At 49.3% G+C, this 17,295-nt stretch overlaps 2 protein-coding genes across 2 annotated transcripts in view; one reads left to right on the plus strand and one right to left on the minus strand.

Moving 5' to 3' along the window:
* Position 1: 1 nt before the first annotated feature.
* Positions 2-13,463, plus strand: LOC146589232 (uncharacterized; the record flags this gene model as incomplete). Its single annotated transcript, XM_085316607.1, has 9 exons — positions 2-219; positions 1,374-1,444; positions 2,489-2,597; positions 4,661-4,791; positions 5,090-5,197; positions 6,160-6,278; positions 7,022-7,178; positions 7,706-9,734; positions 10,413-13,463. Coding segments are annotated over 8 exons (1,062 nt in total), but the record flags the coding sequence as incomplete, so codon positions are not given.
* Positions 11,100-17,295, minus strand: part of TP73 (tumor protein p73) — a 23,310-nt gene continuing 17,114 nt past the window's right edge. The window contains exons 5-11 of the mRNA XM_085316616.1: positions 17,090-17,232; positions 16,271-16,359; positions 15,759-15,883; positions 14,975-15,129; positions 14,389-14,521; positions 13,330-13,423; positions 11,100-11,439 (exon numbers count right to left, since the gene is read on the minus strand). Coding sequence (XP_085172742.1) covers positions 11,119-11,439; positions 13,330-13,423; positions 14,389-14,521; positions 14,975-15,129; positions 15,759-15,883; positions 16,271-16,359; positions 17,090-17,232 — 1,060 coding nt within the window. The 3' untranslated portion in view covers positions 11,100-11,118. The remainder of the gene's footprint in view (positions 11,440-13,329; positions 13,424-14,388; positions 14,522-14,974; positions 15,130-15,758; positions 15,884-16,270; positions 16,360-17,089; positions 17,233-17,295) is intronic.

Raw genomic sequence — 17,295 nt, forward strand, 5'->3', positions numbered from 1 at the left:
GGGCGCCGCCGGCGGCCTCGGCCTCGGGCTCGCCCTCTTCGGCGCGGAGCTCGTCAGCCCGGCGTCCTTTCGGAGCCTCCTGGAGGAGGGCGGCTGCCGTTTGCTCTACGCGGTGGAGAAGGAGCCGCGGGAGGTGGAGCGCGCCTTCGGGGCCGAGCTGTTGGCCARCACCAGGGTGCTGCGGCAGCAGGACGCTCACGTCGCGCTCGGCGACCAACGGTGCAGTCCGCGGGCAGCTGCCGCGCGGGTTTCCTCGCTGGCGCGAGGCTTGGGGCGAGTGTCTCTGCGCTGAGCTTGCCTCCCTGCCTGGAGAGCTGGYCTGGAGCCGTAACGTGCCCAGACCTTGCTCGCCTGGCTTCGGATGCTCGGCGCTGCGAGAGGGGGACTCTGGTTCTCCGTGGGAGCGTGGGGCTCCCACAGGCTAAGTCCAGTTACTCCCTATGAGCTAGGTTGCRTGTGTTTCAGGATTTCCTGGGCAGCTTAACTTGGTTTCTGTGCCTGGGGTTTGTGGAGGAATCAGAGCAAGTAGGTAGTTATGCTGAAGAATATGAAAAAAAAACCCAAACACACGCTTGCCTGTGTTCTCATGCAGCAACACGTAACGTGCCTTCCCGTGGCCCAGCAGCAGCGTTCCTGCCTCAGAGGAGCTGGCTGATTCCAGTGGCTCTTCCAAATGTGTCCCAGAAAAGCAGAGCACTGTAAATGTTAGAAGACTCTGGCATTTTGCTCTTCTGCTGAAGTGATCAAGTACTGTCTAATGCTGTGGTTACAGTCAGTTCTTGGATTAGTGCTGCAAATGTCACTACAAAACTGAAAGGCAAAGCTTTTCAGAAAGACAGGCTTGATGTTAAAAATACAGAGCCAAGAAGTACTGCTCATGTTTTCAGCGGTTCTACCACGTAAATATTTTGAGATTCTTCTGTATATTTTTAACTAGCGGAGTTCAAGTAGTTTTCAGAGAGCTCCTTTAAAGACCACCTTCTCCAACATGCAAGAAAACCAGTGCAAATTAACTGTGTCTTTTCTCATTTTGAGTCAGGACATGTGTTCTTTCTCTAACTATGTGCTTTTAAGAAAACTTAAGTAAGTTGCTGGCTTTGAATTAAGAGATCTGGTTAAAGCTTGGCYTCCCGTGTTACTGTCTCTTCCGAGCATTGGCGCCTCAGAACCTGCGCCCTTGCACGTAGGCAAGCAGTCCCTWTCCTAACATAACTCACTCTTCCAGATGGCTGACGTTTTATGCCTTGTTTAACTCCTCCTCAAAATTTGAGAAGCAAGCACTTAAAATAATTGTATCTGAAAGGAGATTAGGACCACTGTTGTTCCAGCAGAAATCTTGTCCTCACTGAGGAACTTTCTTTTAACTCCTGCAGAGTCTCTGGAGCCATTATTTGTTCCCCACCTGAAGAAGCTTCTGAGATTGTAATAGAGGCTTTACGAGCTGGTAAGGCTAAGTTCTGCGAATTGCGCTTTYCTTTGTGGTCAGTAGCACACGTTGAAGTAGGGCTTGTATGTTCGTATGCTTGCCAAACGCTTGCAGGGTGTGAAATCTATCTTTTTTTTTTTTTTTTAAAAAGAACTTTTGCTGGTAATGGCTGTATCAGAAAGATCAGTGTCACAGCTGAGTTTGTAAAATTCCTGTTTCCACGCTCAGCTGGAGGTCCAGTGATTCAGTAGCTGTGAAGTTCTTCAAAAGTACCAACATCTTAATATTTGCCTCGTGCATCTGTCTCTTCAACTCCCAAATCCGTAGCAACTGCAACAGTTGCTTAATCAAAAAAAAAGGGGGGGGCACTTATGAGTGGGAAGAAAGCCTGTATCGCTCAACTGYTGTGCTTTCTGTTGATTGCCAACACTGTTAACATGGCTGTAGAATCAGAAGATGATGATCAGAAAGCAGAGCACCAGGACAAGTAATCAGCAGAGTGGGAATTCTAGTTTGTGGGTTGTACCTTTCTTAATAGCTAGTACAAGCAACGCTGGTGACAGTGATTACTAGCAAAGGTCCTCCTAGTAGCTTCTATCCTAGGAATAATTACACCTTTCCATTCATTAGTTACTTGTGCTTTTGACGCTGTACTTTGAGGCAGTGTCCCTTGAGGTGTATAGACTGCAGAATTGCATAATTGAAGAGAAATTAGTTCATTACTGACTTGATGTTAACGGCTCAGGCACAAATGGAGTTTGTACGGTGCTGCTCTCACTGCARCTCCTTCAAATATCTATTCCTAGAAGTACAACCAGGAATTAAAGGAAAGCTAGCCATAAAAACAGTCAGACTTCTTGGGGTTTGCAAATAGTTGATGAAACCRTAGCACCTGGCAGCAAAAAGGGAATTAGCATCGTGAACATAACAGCCATGCTTTGGTTCTGTGAAACATGCTCTGTAGAATGTCGTGACTTACTGTATACAATATTGCACGGTAAAAAACGTTCGGCGCAGATTGTGTCCTGCCTTCAATTCTGTATTCTGTGACCTTTTGCCTAGGGAAAGGTGTATTTTGCGAGAGGCTCCCCAGTTTAGACAGGCAGACAGCGGAAGCTTGTTTTGATGAAGCTGACAGATGTGGAAGACCATTRCTTTGTGGATTCTACAAGTAAGACCAGCATTTTTCTTCTGATCTATGCTTGTTAAGAAGCGTGTGCCTGAAAGTAGCACTGACTTCCTCAAACTTTGTTTCATTGCTACTTGTTAATGTTCTTCATCGGGGAGTTTGGATTTGATTAATTCTTTATACTTAGTAGAGGTAAAATCTGGTCTGTTACAGGATTAAAATACATACTCACTGGATCAGACGATAATGGAACTCAAACTGTAGAGCTTTTAAGATTTGAAAGCCCCATTTTTTTTTRAATGGACATAGGCAAGAGTAGTTTGCATTTCTGCAGACACTTTGAGGCTTTGGAAATGCTGCACTGAAGCTTCAAAGAGAGAAATATTCTGGCAATCTGTGCCATTCCCTAAGGCAACTTCTTGTCTGTGGTTTTAGGAAAAAATGATTTTTTTTGTTTATTTATTTATTTGTGTGTGTGTGTGTACAACCGCTAGGCAGACCTGTGATTAATTAAACATGTGGCCACTGAGACCTGCTTTTCATTGTTTTATGAGTAAAGCATTTAGTTCGTAACTCTCTTCCGCTTAGTCATACGCTATGGCATTAAGCTTTGTTCATTTATTACAGACTCCTTGATGAAAATTGTGGCCCAGTGCATTGTACTTTTCCTGGATCAGAGGGTCTTGCATCCTTTTTCTTTTTTTTTTTCTCCTCTGTTGGACAGCTTTGTTGCAGTCAACTAGAAATAATGCTGGAAGAAGGCAGTAAATTTAAATGTGTTCTTCAAAACAGCATACAAGAGAAATACCATCTTTGAAACATTGACTGTGTTTTCATAATATTGAAAACTCGTCTTTTTTGGTTAGTCCTTTTTTTGTGTTTTTACTGAGGTGCTGATTGTATTTGACATGCTAAATGTAATCTGTAACATTCGAAATGTTACCGAATCGTAACTCTGGAACACTACAGAGTTTAAAACAGGCTGTACCGTTGTAACAAACGCTGATCCTGTGCACCGCGAGCACCAACGTTAGCAAACAGGTGCAAGGGCTTACGGTAACTCGTTAACAAAAGAGTGAGCCACCTTATTAAGCTCCTTTGAGGAGACTCTCTTCAGGGAGGTGTTGCCCCATCTGCTGCTCGGCTTTCCACCTGACCTGAATTTCTGTGCGCTGGCCTCTGCCCAGAGACGTAGTTCAGCTGCGCCTTCCCGCTGCGCCGTTGGAYGAGGTGGCGCCTGCGGCGCCTGGGATCGCGAAGCGCACGAGTGTGGAAATCCTGTGTGACGTTGCAGTTGTTGGCGTATTTGGCGGAATAGATTTATTAGCCTTTATAAAGTGACATTTCCGCTTGTGACTTCACATCTCGACTCTTAAGACTGAATAGTTGAAACAGAAAGAACGTAGATTAATTGTAACTCGCTCCGGCTCTGTTAAACCTTGGGGAACTCTGCTACAAGCAAAGAATGCTACTTTAAACTTAGAATTTAACACCGTATGCTTGGTGTGGATGCRGGTTGTTAGTAAATGATGAAGTGTGTTTACTGCTCCTCTGTCGAGAGCGGTCGCTTTCACAGCAAACAACGATTATTTGGATTACGCGTTAGTTTGTAAATTTTAATGCGTAGTTACACAAAATATCCATACTAACGTTTGCCTTTTCACTTTGAGTGTTACATGTACAGGTCCGTTCCCCAGCCATAAGGTTGAGCGTGAACTTCTCTTGAGTAGAGGTTTTGGTCAGCCCTCATCCGAATAGAAACCTGTRAGTGGGGCTCTAAGGAGAACTGTAGGTAACTTACTGGACTTCTGAATTCTTTTAGTCCCTGTAATTTAATTTCCTGTTTAAGGTGTTGGTTCAGTAAGTGTAGTGGAGTGTAGATGCTAATACTTGCAAGAGGCAAAACAGTATGTACTCTGTTGCTGAACTTGGAGAAGTGGGTCAGAAAGCTGGATCTAACCCGTGCTAATCTGGACAGGTGCAAGCGTTGCACGGCCGGTGTTGTCTGCGGCCGGTCAGCCTGTTGCACTGCGCTTGTCGCAGCGGCCCCGGGTGGCCTTGGTCTGTCCCAAACGCTCTTCCACATGGGTTGCTTCTCTTTGAAGGCGTTTTGACCCGGCGATCCAGTTCTTGTATAAAAAAGTCCGTGACAGCCAGGCCTTGGGGAGGATTCACCGGATATCAGCGATTAGCAGCGTATATCCAGCAGCTTCTCTTAGCTTCCTAAAAAAGTCAGGTACTGAGCAGCTTTCTTTTAAAAAAGTTATTCTCAAAGGATTAAAAAGTTTACTTGCCCTGTGTTCCCGCAGGAAGTTCCTTCTCTTTGTGTGTCCCTAAGATGCATGTCTTTTGTCTTTTGATGAGCATTTTCTTTACCATCCTTTTTCTCTTGCACGAGTATTTCTGTTTACTCTTTGTATTAATTCTTGTTTTGTGGGATTTTTTTTTGTATTGGCCTCAGTGCAATTCAGAAGTGTAAATTTGCTGTGGGTTTTAAACACAAAGACCTTAATGCCCAGTTTTGCTTCCTCCAGGTGGAATTTTTTATAATGCTGCTGTGCATGATATAGATACCATCGGTTTGTTGTTGGGAGAGAGTGCACCAGATACGGTGTTTTCACTGGGACATGCGTTCTGTGCAGGTAAGACCGACTATGCAGATGATTTGTTCTGTACCTTTTGAACTTTTCAGTTATTTCATATTTCAGTGCTAAAATTGGAAAAAAGAATGTACAGTAGCATGGTAGTTGTGACATAAGTATTCTGTCATGGAATTGTTGGAAAAAATAGTCTAGTGAGATAGAAGACAAGTGTCTAAAAGAATTTTTTGTAGACAGTATGTGAAATGATTGCTCTAGAGATATCACTGAACTCTTCCCTACCAGGAATTGAGGGATATAAGTTTGCTGTTTAGAAACCAGCATGCAGAAAACAAGTAGCAAAGCTTTATGCTTACGACAGCATTAATGCAGTCTGTTCAGTTGTTTGAATTTCATTTCTCTAGTGCTTTTCTGTTGATCTCAGCACAGTTAAAAACGTGGATTTACTCAGAACTGTTGATAAATAAGCAGTCTCTGGGTTACCAGGCTAATGTAAACCAACTGCAAGACTGGAAACTGACAGTTTTTTGCATGGAAATGCTAAAATGTAATGTAAATTAAAAGCTGCTGCCAACGCTGACCTGCTCTTGTTATGAGGCATAATACGTAATGCTATCATCTGAGCTAACGCATTGCAGTGCAACACACAGGGAAGAATTYGTACGCTCTGCCTCGTACTACGTGCTGAAAATTGGTTAATCGTGGCCATAGAAGTTGCAAAAGCCAATGGGCTTGAAAGARGAAGTGGAAGTCTTTGGGGGAAGCCATGGGCTTGATTTGTGGAGCTCAGGCGCGGGGACTACGCGTTTCTGCAGAGCTCATGCTCTCAGAAGCGATGAGAAGTGGTGTGCGCTGCGGTACGYGCTCTGCTGTCTTCCGTGCTTCCTGTTGGACAGTTTTGCAGAGCCAGGGTTGCCTCTTAACGGAAGAAAAGCAGTTTGCTGTAGTAGCTGTTGGCTGGTTTGCAGTTCCTGGTGTGAGTGAGTGCCTTTTTTGTCACTCAGATATGGCCTGCTTGAAGGATGCAGACACTGTAGCAGTCAGCATGAAATTTCCTAGCGGAGCAATTGTTACTTTGGACATCAGTCAGCACTGCACTAAAAGCTGTGATCAGAGACTAGAGGTGCGTTCTTATTTTTAAGATAAGTCTCTAGTAAGTTCTCCCAGGTGTATGTTTACGTGGGACGTGTTGTGCCCCAAGCGCATATGTGCAAATACGCTTTGCAAAACAGCTCCATGCCTCAGTAGCAGTGGATTGCTTGTAGAATCTGTTTAAGGTAAAATCCACTGTATTTTGCTGTCGAAGTCCTGCCTCTGTTTGCGTGCATCCTCTTGGAGTTATCAGGAACATGCAGTCACACTAGAACAGAAACTGGTGTCAGCTTTCTTGAGGCTGAAATGTTACTATACAGTTGATCTATTGTGTTTCCAAAATGCTTCTAGGGGTGGGGCAAGCCAAGAGTCAAGGTCTCACAAACATAAAGGACATTAAAGGGAAAGAAAAGTGTAAACTCGGAGGCTTATTGCCTGTAAGTTCCAAAAGTCATGAATTAGAACCGATGTGTGGGTTGGACTTGTGGAGTAATACAGATCTTTTCTTTTTTTAAAAAAAAAGAAAAAAGCTTTGCTCAGACAAAAGAAAATTGAGATATTGCAGAAGTAGAAACCGCTCTACTATGTTTGCCGTTTCCATCATGGCTGATCCACAGAAGGAGATACGCCAGTTGTAGCTCCTAATTTTAGGAACCACTTTTCTCTGTGRTGATGCAAAGCAGGGGCTTTTGCAGACCCGTTAGCTATCTGAGATCAGAACTATGGTGACTTTAAAACCTTTGTTCTCCTTCCTCTTTGTTGTCTTCCCTGCAGGTTCACGGTTCTCAAGGAACGTTACGGGTAGATAATCAGAATCCCCTGGGAATTACAGAGCATGGAACTTCTGTATCCATCTATTCCCAAACCCAAGCCGATCGTTACAGAGAGGCGCACAGTCAGCTCTTTCGACACTTTCTTAGAACCCTGAAAGGTAACGCAAGGCTTAAATCTGGGGCTAATAATGGCTTGGGTTTGCTTTCAGCAAGAACTTGGAAGCTGTTCCAGTAGCAATTGCAATTTGGTGCTAGTGTCTGAAATCCCAGAAGAAATGGGTAGATGTGAAACAAAAGTATTTCTGTTCTGCTGAAGTTGACTACATTTGAGAAAAACGCGAGATTCTGGTTAGAGAAACAGAGGGGATGGAAACATTTTCTTTTTACAATCTGAGGAAAGAAGGGGTAGGGAAGGCAACCCTTTAACTTCTGGCGCGGGAGATTTTAATCATCCTAATGATTGGAAGATACTGTTCAGATGACCGGCGCTTCCTGGCCGCAGGGTGTCCTCTCGCACCCGCCGCTGGGCAGAGAGGCAGAAGAGGCGGCCGCCGCTGAAGCGCTCGGCTCCGGGAGCTGAGCGGTGGCGCGGCGCAGGCAGGGGCGCGCYGAACGCCAAAGCAGGTCGGGGCGAAGCACGCAGTAGACCCTCGATTTTACCCGCTCTTTTTCCTCATCTCTGCAGACAAAGAGCGGCCTGTGATAACCAAAGAGCAGTTTCTCTGGACAATTCAGGTAGCTGCAGCTGCTGAACAGTCCTGGAGAAATGGCTCTGCTGTTGACTTACGCAACGAAGCAAAAGACCCGCCTGTAATCAAGACTGAAACAGAGTGAGGCACGCTGCTGTTCTGAGGTGGAGGATAAGCTTTGAGCTGTGCTACAGCGAACTCTTTTTACCTGGTGATGTCTCCACTGTTATCCTGCTTTTATATAAGAGACTTACTTTGTACGTTTCCACTGGAAACGGCCAGAACTTGGAGGCCCGTTTGAGCTAGAAGGGCTCCGTGTTGCGGGTGCTTCTTAGCACAGCAGCCAGGACCCTCCAGAAGAGTTACGTGCGGTCCTGTCCAGGTGGTGTYTTCTTCTGGAGAGCTTTGTTGCTCGTGGAGCGTTGTTTCCTGGGGAGAGGAGCAGCGCTCATCGGGACGCGGCAGGGAGGTGTAAACCGCCGGGCAGGTGGCAGCCGTGGAAACGAGATGGCCTAATGCTCGGGAAACGGGAGCGTTCGGCTGGTCCGTGCTCGCTTCCCTCCAGTATGTGCGGCCTCTGCACAAGAGTCGCTCTTGGGCCGCTTATTTATTTTGTTTTTTAATGGGTTTTCTAAATTTTTGCTATGGATTTCATACACAGCTGAGAAGTTATGGTCATCTACCTTTCTTGGCGGGTGGGGAGGACTGGAAAAGCAGGGAGAGAGTCTCGCCGCTGCGCTGACTGCAGCGAGAGGAGGAGTGCTGGGACGGCCACGATTCACAAGTATCCCACAGAGACGCAGCGCGCTTGGGCGTTCCCCTAATAAACGCTGCATTGGGRAAAACGCTTTCCAGGATGCAGTCTGTGAACGTGAGCGGTGACCCCGTGCAGCCTCTGTGACGGAGGGGTGTGCGCGSTGGCTGGGTTATCCGGTACCGGGGTTCAGCGGTGGCTGGATTACTCRGCGCAACAGCGAGGTAGCTGTCGGCGTGCTTTTGTTTGCCTTGCTTAAATGCAAACCTTGTTTGTTAATATTTTAATAGCAAAAGTGAGCCACAGTCGCCTTCCTTGAGTGCAGGAAGGGTGGTGATTACATACTTTAAAGGCTTCTTTTTTTACAGTCCAGCACACTTGGAATATACATCACAGAAGAAGACAGTGCCTTCAACAACAGACAAGTCTGCTTTCAAGCCAGGTTATTTTTRTCTTTTTATTCTTACGTTGAGCTTATTGCAGATATGCAGATTGGACTGTTCTTGCCTGTATTTCTCATATGCCAGTTTTCAAGCTCTTTTGAAAGCTTTTTTTTATTGTATTGAAAGACTATCCTTGCCTTGAGTGTTAGTTGATGCACGTCACTTTTCTTCTCGAAAGATTCCTTAATTCTGTCACTTTCCGATCCTATATTTGCAGTGTAAGACTAAAACTAGAAATAACTGTGACATTTGTAACTAAACACAATTGTCTTATGGAAATTGTTTTTAACAGTGTAATTTTTTTCAAACATGAGAAAACTGTGTCTTGATGATAAAGATTACTATCACTTTTCTGCCCTATTTTCTGGTCATTTCTTGAGAAAACAGTCTTCTTCAGGAAGAGGTGGACGCTCACCTCTTCAGGCGAGATCGTTCCAGCAGCCTGCCCGGCGGCGAGCAGGCCCCGCGCCAGCGAGGGGGGCRGCGGGCCCGAGGAGCGGAGGGAAGCGGGGCGGCGCGGGGGCTTCCCGAAAGGAGACGGGCCTCTTGCCTCCGCGGAGCGAACCGCTCTCGCGCCTGCCCCCGCAGCAGGAGCTCGTGGCTGCGGGAGAAGCGCTCTGCTCCCTCGGGCCGCTCGTTCCCGCGCCCCTGACGGCGGGGGAGGCGCTTCCACGGCCTCTCGCTTCGGGAAGCGCTCGTGTTCTCGGCAGACCTGCGTGGCTGTGACTTTGCTTCGCTGGTGAAGCAAGACAGCTCCGGGCAATTTCCAGAGGGGACACCGCGGCTTTGGAGCTGGCGCTAGCGCTGTGAGAGCGCTTCCCACGCGAGGTAAGCAAGGCTTCAGCTGTCGGGTGCTGTAATTCAGATGTGTGCTTTTATTGCATTACAAAAAACCAAAAACAAATACAGCTATAAAAATAACACATTTTCCAAAGATAACATTACAAAAAAATACCACCATAACCTGGTAGGAGCATATCAGTTAATACTGCTGGAAGAAGTCGTAGTTAACATTGAAAACACAAATGATGGTTTTAAAGCCTTTAAAGCCTTAAAGTGCTTTAATAAGCAGTTATTTTAGGAAAAACGTTCACATTTCAGCAGCGGCACCGGGGTCCCGGCCCCCTCGGTGCCGTGCAGAGGGGAGAGCGGCGGTGGAAGCGGCGCCCTCGTCCCCCCGGCTCGCTCACCGTCACCCAGCGCCTTGCCCTGCACCAGGGTAGGGTCGGGTTTACGCCTGCCGCGCTCCCGCCGGCTCGATCTAACCCACCTTCAGCCCCCTCCGACAGCGCAGGCAGCGACTCCGTGGAGCTCGCAGGCTCGCGGTCACCTGAAGGATACCCGGAGGGGGAAAATCACTTGAATCTTTGCTGGATAAGGCTTGAAAGCGGGATTTCTGCGTATTTGCGTGCTACAGCAGGACATTAATTTACCTGACACCATCGTGTCTCAGGAGTGAGTATCAATTTTTACAGCTTACATGAAAATAAATCTTTTTTCTTACAGCACGATGAGTATACTGTATGTACACTGCGGTCTGTCTATACACACCCAARTATTTAAGTACACGAACACATCTGCAAGTGACAAAACAGGCGCTCTCTGCCCTACAAAGAACTGAGGGAGACGGACGCTTTTTGGCAGTCCATCGGGAAAGCAGATGGGTTTTGCYGCTTTGTGTCTGTCAGCGGCAGGTACCTTTACGGAAAACGGAGCAGATGCGAGAACCCGCTTTTACAGTGACAAAGACCTGCAGGGTTTGGACATCGCTGAGGATACGGAGCAGGGAGAGACAWGAAGAAAAGAAGGCGAGTTTTGCTAACAGGAAAATGTATGTGCTGTCTTTGTGCTGCATCGGTCTGATGCAAGGATGGTCCAGTAAGATAGGAAGTGGCGTTATAAAGCAGCAAACGACTCTTCCTCTGTCGGAAAACCTCCACGTTCTGCTTCGYGAGTTGTTTCAGCTGCCCTTTCCTTCCCCTTGATCCTCTGATAAAACCCGTGGAATTTCCTTTCCGGGGAAGGTACCTAATGAGTGGATCAGGCCGTGCTTTCTCAAGGGCTCGGAGTTCCCGGCTGTCCAGTGAAACGACGTTTTCAGCCAGACACTCGAGAGACTGAAAATAATTTGCTGTTTTTCATACGGGGTTTCACTTTTTTCTGTGTTCTTTTAACTCTGGTCCAGTCTCTTCCTGCTGCCTCCTGGAGACCTTCAGTTGATCTCTCCCTCGGTGAACTCTTCCTTTATGGACTGCTTGCGGGATTTGCAGTCCGGGAGGTCAAACCCGAAGTCCGCCCACTCGTCGGCCCCGCTGCGGTTGGGGATGGTGATGGTGTGGCGCACGCGGAAGTGCACCGCCTCCATGACGCGCTGCCGCTGCAGCTCGCCAGAGCTGCCGATGGAGATCGTGGAGGCGTTGCCGCTGGAGCGGATGAGCTGCTGGGCCCCGTAGTCGTGGCTCTGCTTGAGATCCTGAAGGCCTCTCCAGATAATCATCCTGTACTGCTCTGGGATCTTCAGTGCTCCGAGATCCTGGAAGAACAACACTGCTGAGCCACGTCCGACAACCAGGAGAGGCTCAGGAATAGGGATGGGAACAAGCCCCGAGACCCCTGAGCATGTGCTTCAGAGGCAGCGTATGGGCACGAAGTCAACGCATGCACCAGCCGTGCTCCTGGGCCTCCCCGTGTCGTGGCACCAAGCCCACAGGTTTTCCCACCTTGGGTAATTTCTCATTTGTAACCAGCGGCCAGTTACTCACRTACAGCTTTGCAGGTTAGAGAACAACGTTTCTCTTATTTAGGGTGGGAGGAGGAGAAGCRAGTTACTGCTTCACGTAAAACCAACGGGAAAACGGGAAGGACGGGGCCTCTCGCCTTCCGACACCGATTGCAGAGCAGCGTGTGCAGTGTCCTGTTGTCCTGTTCACCTGCATAAGGAGGCAGCAGCCTCGCTGGTCTGTGGTCACTTCTCTCCCCAGGTCCTGCCCTGAGAGATTGGAGCTGCGTTTCTAGGCATCACGTACCACACAGGAGGGCACTGATGGCTTTGGGGATGGGCCACGTTTCTCAAACTGTGTTGGGACCATGTCAGGCGTGTTACTGCACCAACACGGGCAGTGGCAGATTACCGTGACAGACGTGAAGGGCCGTGGTTACAACGCTAAACGAGCTCGAAAATCTCAGGGACGGTGGCCTGCGCGCAGATGCCTGCGTCAGAACGAGCACCGTTGCAACGGAGAGCTGCTAGAGACCCACGTTAATGCCAAACACGGAGAATCACGGAAGTGTTAACTAGAGAAGACCGCAAGTGTGCAATTAGTAATTACAAACGTCAACTTGGACACACAGCTCAGCAATCTGGTATAACGTTTTGACTGTACCAAACGTTTCTTTTGACGGCTCACAGATAATAACGGAGTTAGTTCAGAAAACGTTCCAAAACCAGGCTAAGATTATGCAACTGGCCCCAGCTACCAATGAAAAATCATTGTGTCTTCAACAACTGCATCACTGAAACGTGTTCTCGTATTTTATTTCAGCTGCCAGATAGAAGACAACTGCTACAAACTACTTAGAGGCAAAACAGAATCAGAGTCAGAGCTTGGACTTGGCCAAAATACTGCCGCTAGCATTGACTCTGGCTGAAAAGGTTTAAGCTGTTTTCCTCTTCTGGTTACGAGTGACCTTGGTGTTTGCACCGAGAGTTGCGCTTTAGCCAAGAATTGCAGTAGCAAACCCTTCTCCCCCCAGCAGCAGAGGGCTGTAATAGCAAGAGTTTCTAACGTAGCTTATACAAGTTTTCATTCTGGMTTTGGCCTAACCTGTGCTGTTTGACCCCAGGTTGGAACAGCGAGTCCCRGGATACAGAGATCCTGGGTGTGACTCGCTAATTTATCTTCTTTTGTCTGACAGACACACTGAAGATTTACGTGGGAAGACGTAAGATCGGAGCTATAGGTCTGGTTTAAAACTCACTGAAATACAGTGGAAGTCTTCCCACTGATTCTGTGGGCTTTGGACGATTTTGCTGAGTACCTCAGTTTGTTCTCCTATATGTTAGGTAAAAGCGTATTTATTTGAGTTCTGATCTGGGGATCTTTTAGCTCTTTTTAGGTGTCCCAGAAAGAAGTACTGGAGTTTATTATTTTGTTTTTCCTTGTTATCCTATAAGCTTGTCAGCCCTCCCTTCTGACTCTCTGGAAGAGTCGGTGGAGCAGACCATTGGGATTGCTACCAAGGACTGAACTGCCACTAAATCTGAAGGACTAGAAAGGAAGGCGTAGATCACGGGGAACATATAGCTTGTGTGACAGGTTGGTGCACGTTTTCTTCCTTTCTTTCAGAACTGTTTTGTCCCTGCTTTTAAGATCAACAGCTGATAGAAACAAGCGGTAAGAACAGATCTTCTCAAAGCATTTACCTCTATGGATAGGTTCTGCAGGTGGTAAATATTCTGTAACCCTTGTGAGGTGAAATAGTCGATGCAGTTTGGACACCCCAATCCTGTTAAAAAACTGCAGAAAAAATTTGGAAAATAAAGTGGCGTTAACTTCTCATGAATGTAAGCTGTGCTCTCAACCATCACTGCAGTGGCAAACCGTGTTTCAGCTCACTGAAAAGGCACGGAGGAGACTGTAGCAGGCTCCTGCCTCCTAAAGCGCTGGCAACCCTTCTAAACCCTCGCGATGCAGATGGGATGCAGGCAAACGCGAATGTGGTGGGGARCTTGTTCTGGGATGCTCAGAGTGCTTGGGCAGAGTTTTTTGCTGTGGCTGATGCAAAGCCAAAGCACGACCTAACGTGCCATTAAGTTCAGAGTGAAGAAGTTAATGGGACTACGTTCATTCCAACATTRCTTCTTTACTTCTCCTGATCTTCGGAGGTTTCAGCTGAATAACCTACGCTAAGTATTCTGAGGGAGCTTGAGCTACCTGGAGAGGGAGAGAGGAACGTGCCTTAGTCTGCGCAGTGACAGTCAGTCTCTGCTATGTACAGACGGGGCTGCAACTGTGCAACTTCCCTAACTCTGGCGGGACGTCTTTKAAAACAGCTGTGGTCTTTTTAAAAGACTGGAACGTGAAAAAGTGGCTGCAGATCTGATAACACGTTCCTCACGGAAATAAATCGTGTGGAACGCTTTCCAGGTATCACTGGTAAGGAAGGGGAAAGGGAAATTTCCACAATGTTATGTGCCAGTTTTACACATACAAAACCAGATTCTTGTTCACATGTATTTAATTTTTGATTGAGCAAGGATGGCTTACTCAGGGGTGTTTGAAGGCAATACGTGTTTCTAGCTGGTAGTTGGCTGGGCTTTGATTTCTGAAATGAGAAGAATAGTCTATGTGATTTCATGAGCAGTGATTTCTCAGTTGGAACCAGTGGCCAGCTGACCAGTTGCTAGACAGATCTGAAGGTTAGAGTAACGGACAACAGCAGGAAAGGACAACACACAACAGGCATCGGACGTCTTCCCTACCTGACAAGGCTGGGATCAGGGTTGTACGGAGGAGGAGGGGTGCAGTGTGATCCTGAGACCATCGACTGGGAYGAGTGGCCTCCATTCATCTCCCCGTTGGGTTGCATGGGGTGGCTGTTCAACATCCCAGGTCCTAGGCAGAAGCCACGTCAACACGTTAGACGTAACCGAGCCCAAATGGTTGTAACTGCCCTGTCCCTCACCAGGGGGGCTACTGACAGGGGTCTGAGCCAGCTGAGGCTGAGCCCACTGCCTTCCCCCGAGAGCTTCTAGGAGATCCACTGCACAGATCGAGTTACACCATAAACTCCCACCCGTCCCCGTGCAGCGGCATTTGGGAAGATCTCTCCCAGGTGTTGTCAGCTGGAGGTAGGTTCCAGCCGGGTGCTGTGTACAAACATAATCTGCCTGGCCTTTGCCCGAGACACTTCTGTTTTGGCGTGGGGCTCGAGGAGGGGCGAAAGCTAAGCAGAGCCTGGCTCCGGGGGTCTGTGCYGCTCTGTGCAGCACGGAGCTGCGGCTGCCGTCCGTCCGTCCGCCTCCGCGCTGCCGGGGGACGGGGGACGCGGCGGCGCGGGGGCCTTACCCGCGGGCCCCAGGCTGGGCGCCGAGCTGGAGCTGTGCTGCGGCGGCTGCCCCACCAGCTGGTTGACAGACGGCAGCTTGTTGATTCCTCCTCCGTGAGCTTTGTTCATAGGCGAAAGGACAGGACCGTAGGACGAAGGCGTCTGCAAGTGGCTCCTGCTCGAAAAAGCAACGCGGGCAGTGAGCCTCCGGCCCTGCCTGCCCCGGGGCTCCCTGCTGGCTGTTGCCCTGCCGGATTTTCTGGGCTGCGGTTTCAGGCAGTTGGACCAGCGCGAACTGTGGCAGCGCGAAAAGCTCGTTTGCACTGGGAGCAACCCAGGACAAACTGCAGCCGTGCGGGGCCGGCTGGCGCGCTGACTCTGCTGTCGAGGGGCCCCGCTAGTCCCCACGGGCAGTCCCCGAGAGAGGTTTGTACTCCGTGCTACAGCCAGCGCGTCCCAGTGTCCCGAGAAAGCCCCCCTCCACACTGCTGAAACTCCTGGTAAAGGCAGGAAATGGATTTCTGCACTTAACAGGCGTGGAAAGGGGAAGCAGGGAGAGGCACCGCGGACGCGTCCCGGCTTTGGCCTCTGCAGACACGGGCYGAGGACTTGCAAGTTTCCAGCTCCCAGTATCTTCCACCTCACCTCCGCAACCGCTTAGGGGGCAGCTGCTTGAGGGCCGGCCGCACAGCCAGGGCCGGGCCGCTCTCCGGCCGCTCGCTGGGCCTTGCTGCCTGCTGCAGAGCTGCGGCTGCTGGAGCGGGGGTCTCGGGAGGGCTTCCCGGCCGCTGCAGCGGTACTTACTGCCTTTGCAGAAGCTGCTGCTGCTGCTGTCGGTAAGAGTCGACCAGCTGCTGYGGGACCAGCTCCACCAGCTCCAGGCTCTCCTTTATCTTCATCAGGATCTCGAAGTTCTCCCGTCCTCGYACCTGGAAGGGGGGACAAGTCCAGGCCTTCACTTAGGCCCGTCTCACCTGGCCCTTTTACACGGCCTGTCTCCCGTTTTTGCTACCCTGGCCGGCAGGGCACAATGTCACTGCGACCAGTAAACGTTCAAGGGTCCRGGATCCCGTCAGACGTTTGCATCCTCAGATGCTTCCCCCCTTCTTTCTAGGTCTCCTCTCATCCCTGCAGGACATGCTGCTGGCCCCATGCCGGCCACATTGCCGTAGACCTCAGGACTGTCTCCTCCAGCCGTGCAACCTCATCCTTCCTAACACCTCATCCCCACGGCGTTTCCCTCCGAGGGCACAAAGCTCCAGCTGTCCTAGGGCAGGGCAGGCAGGTGACCACCAGCGCGGCTCTCGGACACTTACAGGCACGTAGTACATCTCCTCCTCCCCGTGCCTCCGTTTCTTAATGCCAGCCCCCAGCGCAGGGATCCCCTGTGGGCTCTGCTTGAAAGCTGGAAAGGAGAGAGGAAAAACTGTCAGTGGGAAACAAAAGTCCAACCTAGCCGTGGGAACTGCTGTGGCCTCGCTCCCCCAGCAGCAGTGGGGTTGTGCAGCCTTGGGGCAGAAACAGGTAACCGGGGTACTTTGCAAACCTTCACTGAAAACAGGGAAATAACTGCCTCTAGCAGACTTAGCTTGACACACATCTACTATGCTCTCTCTTCCAGGATTTGTGGCTTTGGGAAGCGGTTTTTGAGTTTTGGGTGACAAACTAATGCAGAAAATTCCCTCTTTCCCCTCGTTTCTGAATGCATTTTCCTGCATTGTCCCTGGGAGAGCAGAACACGCRTGACAACGCTCTGTTTCCCTGCAGTATTTAACCTCCAAACCACACATGGGCTGCTAGCAGTTTAACTGTGTCCTGGCACTGATGTCCCTTTATTAATAACAACAATGAAGAACAAATTTATGTGGACAGGAAGGCTCCTCACCAACAGTATTGCACCCTGAGAGGAAGGGGAGGCAAGTCCAGCTTCTAAGATTTGAGACTTAAGAAAGGTGAGTGTTATGCCCAGATGTGGACTTGAGTCTGAACTTCTGGAGCACGGTGGCTTTGGCTGCGATAGAAAAGGAGGTGGCGTGGAAGCAGCTGCGTTGCTTTGAGCGGCGGCTGGCCAGCAGCCGCGGAGCGCAGCAGGACAGCACCCCGAACCACCCACCTTTCCTGGAAAGAGGACTCACTGCGTTTGTTGGCRTTGCCGTTTTTAGCTGCGCTCTCGTTCAGGGCTTGCTGCTCTCGGTAATGGTCTTCATCCGCTTTCCGGTCTCTGCCAGGACAGGCGCAGATCCGTCCTTCAAATGACCTCCGTCCCAGGACCTGGCCACTGCGAGGAGAGACGAATCTGTGAGTTGCATCTTAGTTCAATCCAACACTTCATGGTTTGACT

The sequence above is a fragment of the Rhea americana genome, unplaced genomic scaffold (assembly GCF_003343005.1).
Source record: "Rhea americana isolate MKP2758 unplaced genomic scaffold, rheAme1 scaffold_475, whole genome shotgun sequence".
Taxonomy (NCBI): domain Eukaryota; kingdom Metazoa; phylum Chordata; class Aves; order Rheiformes; family Rheidae; genus Rhea; species Rhea americana.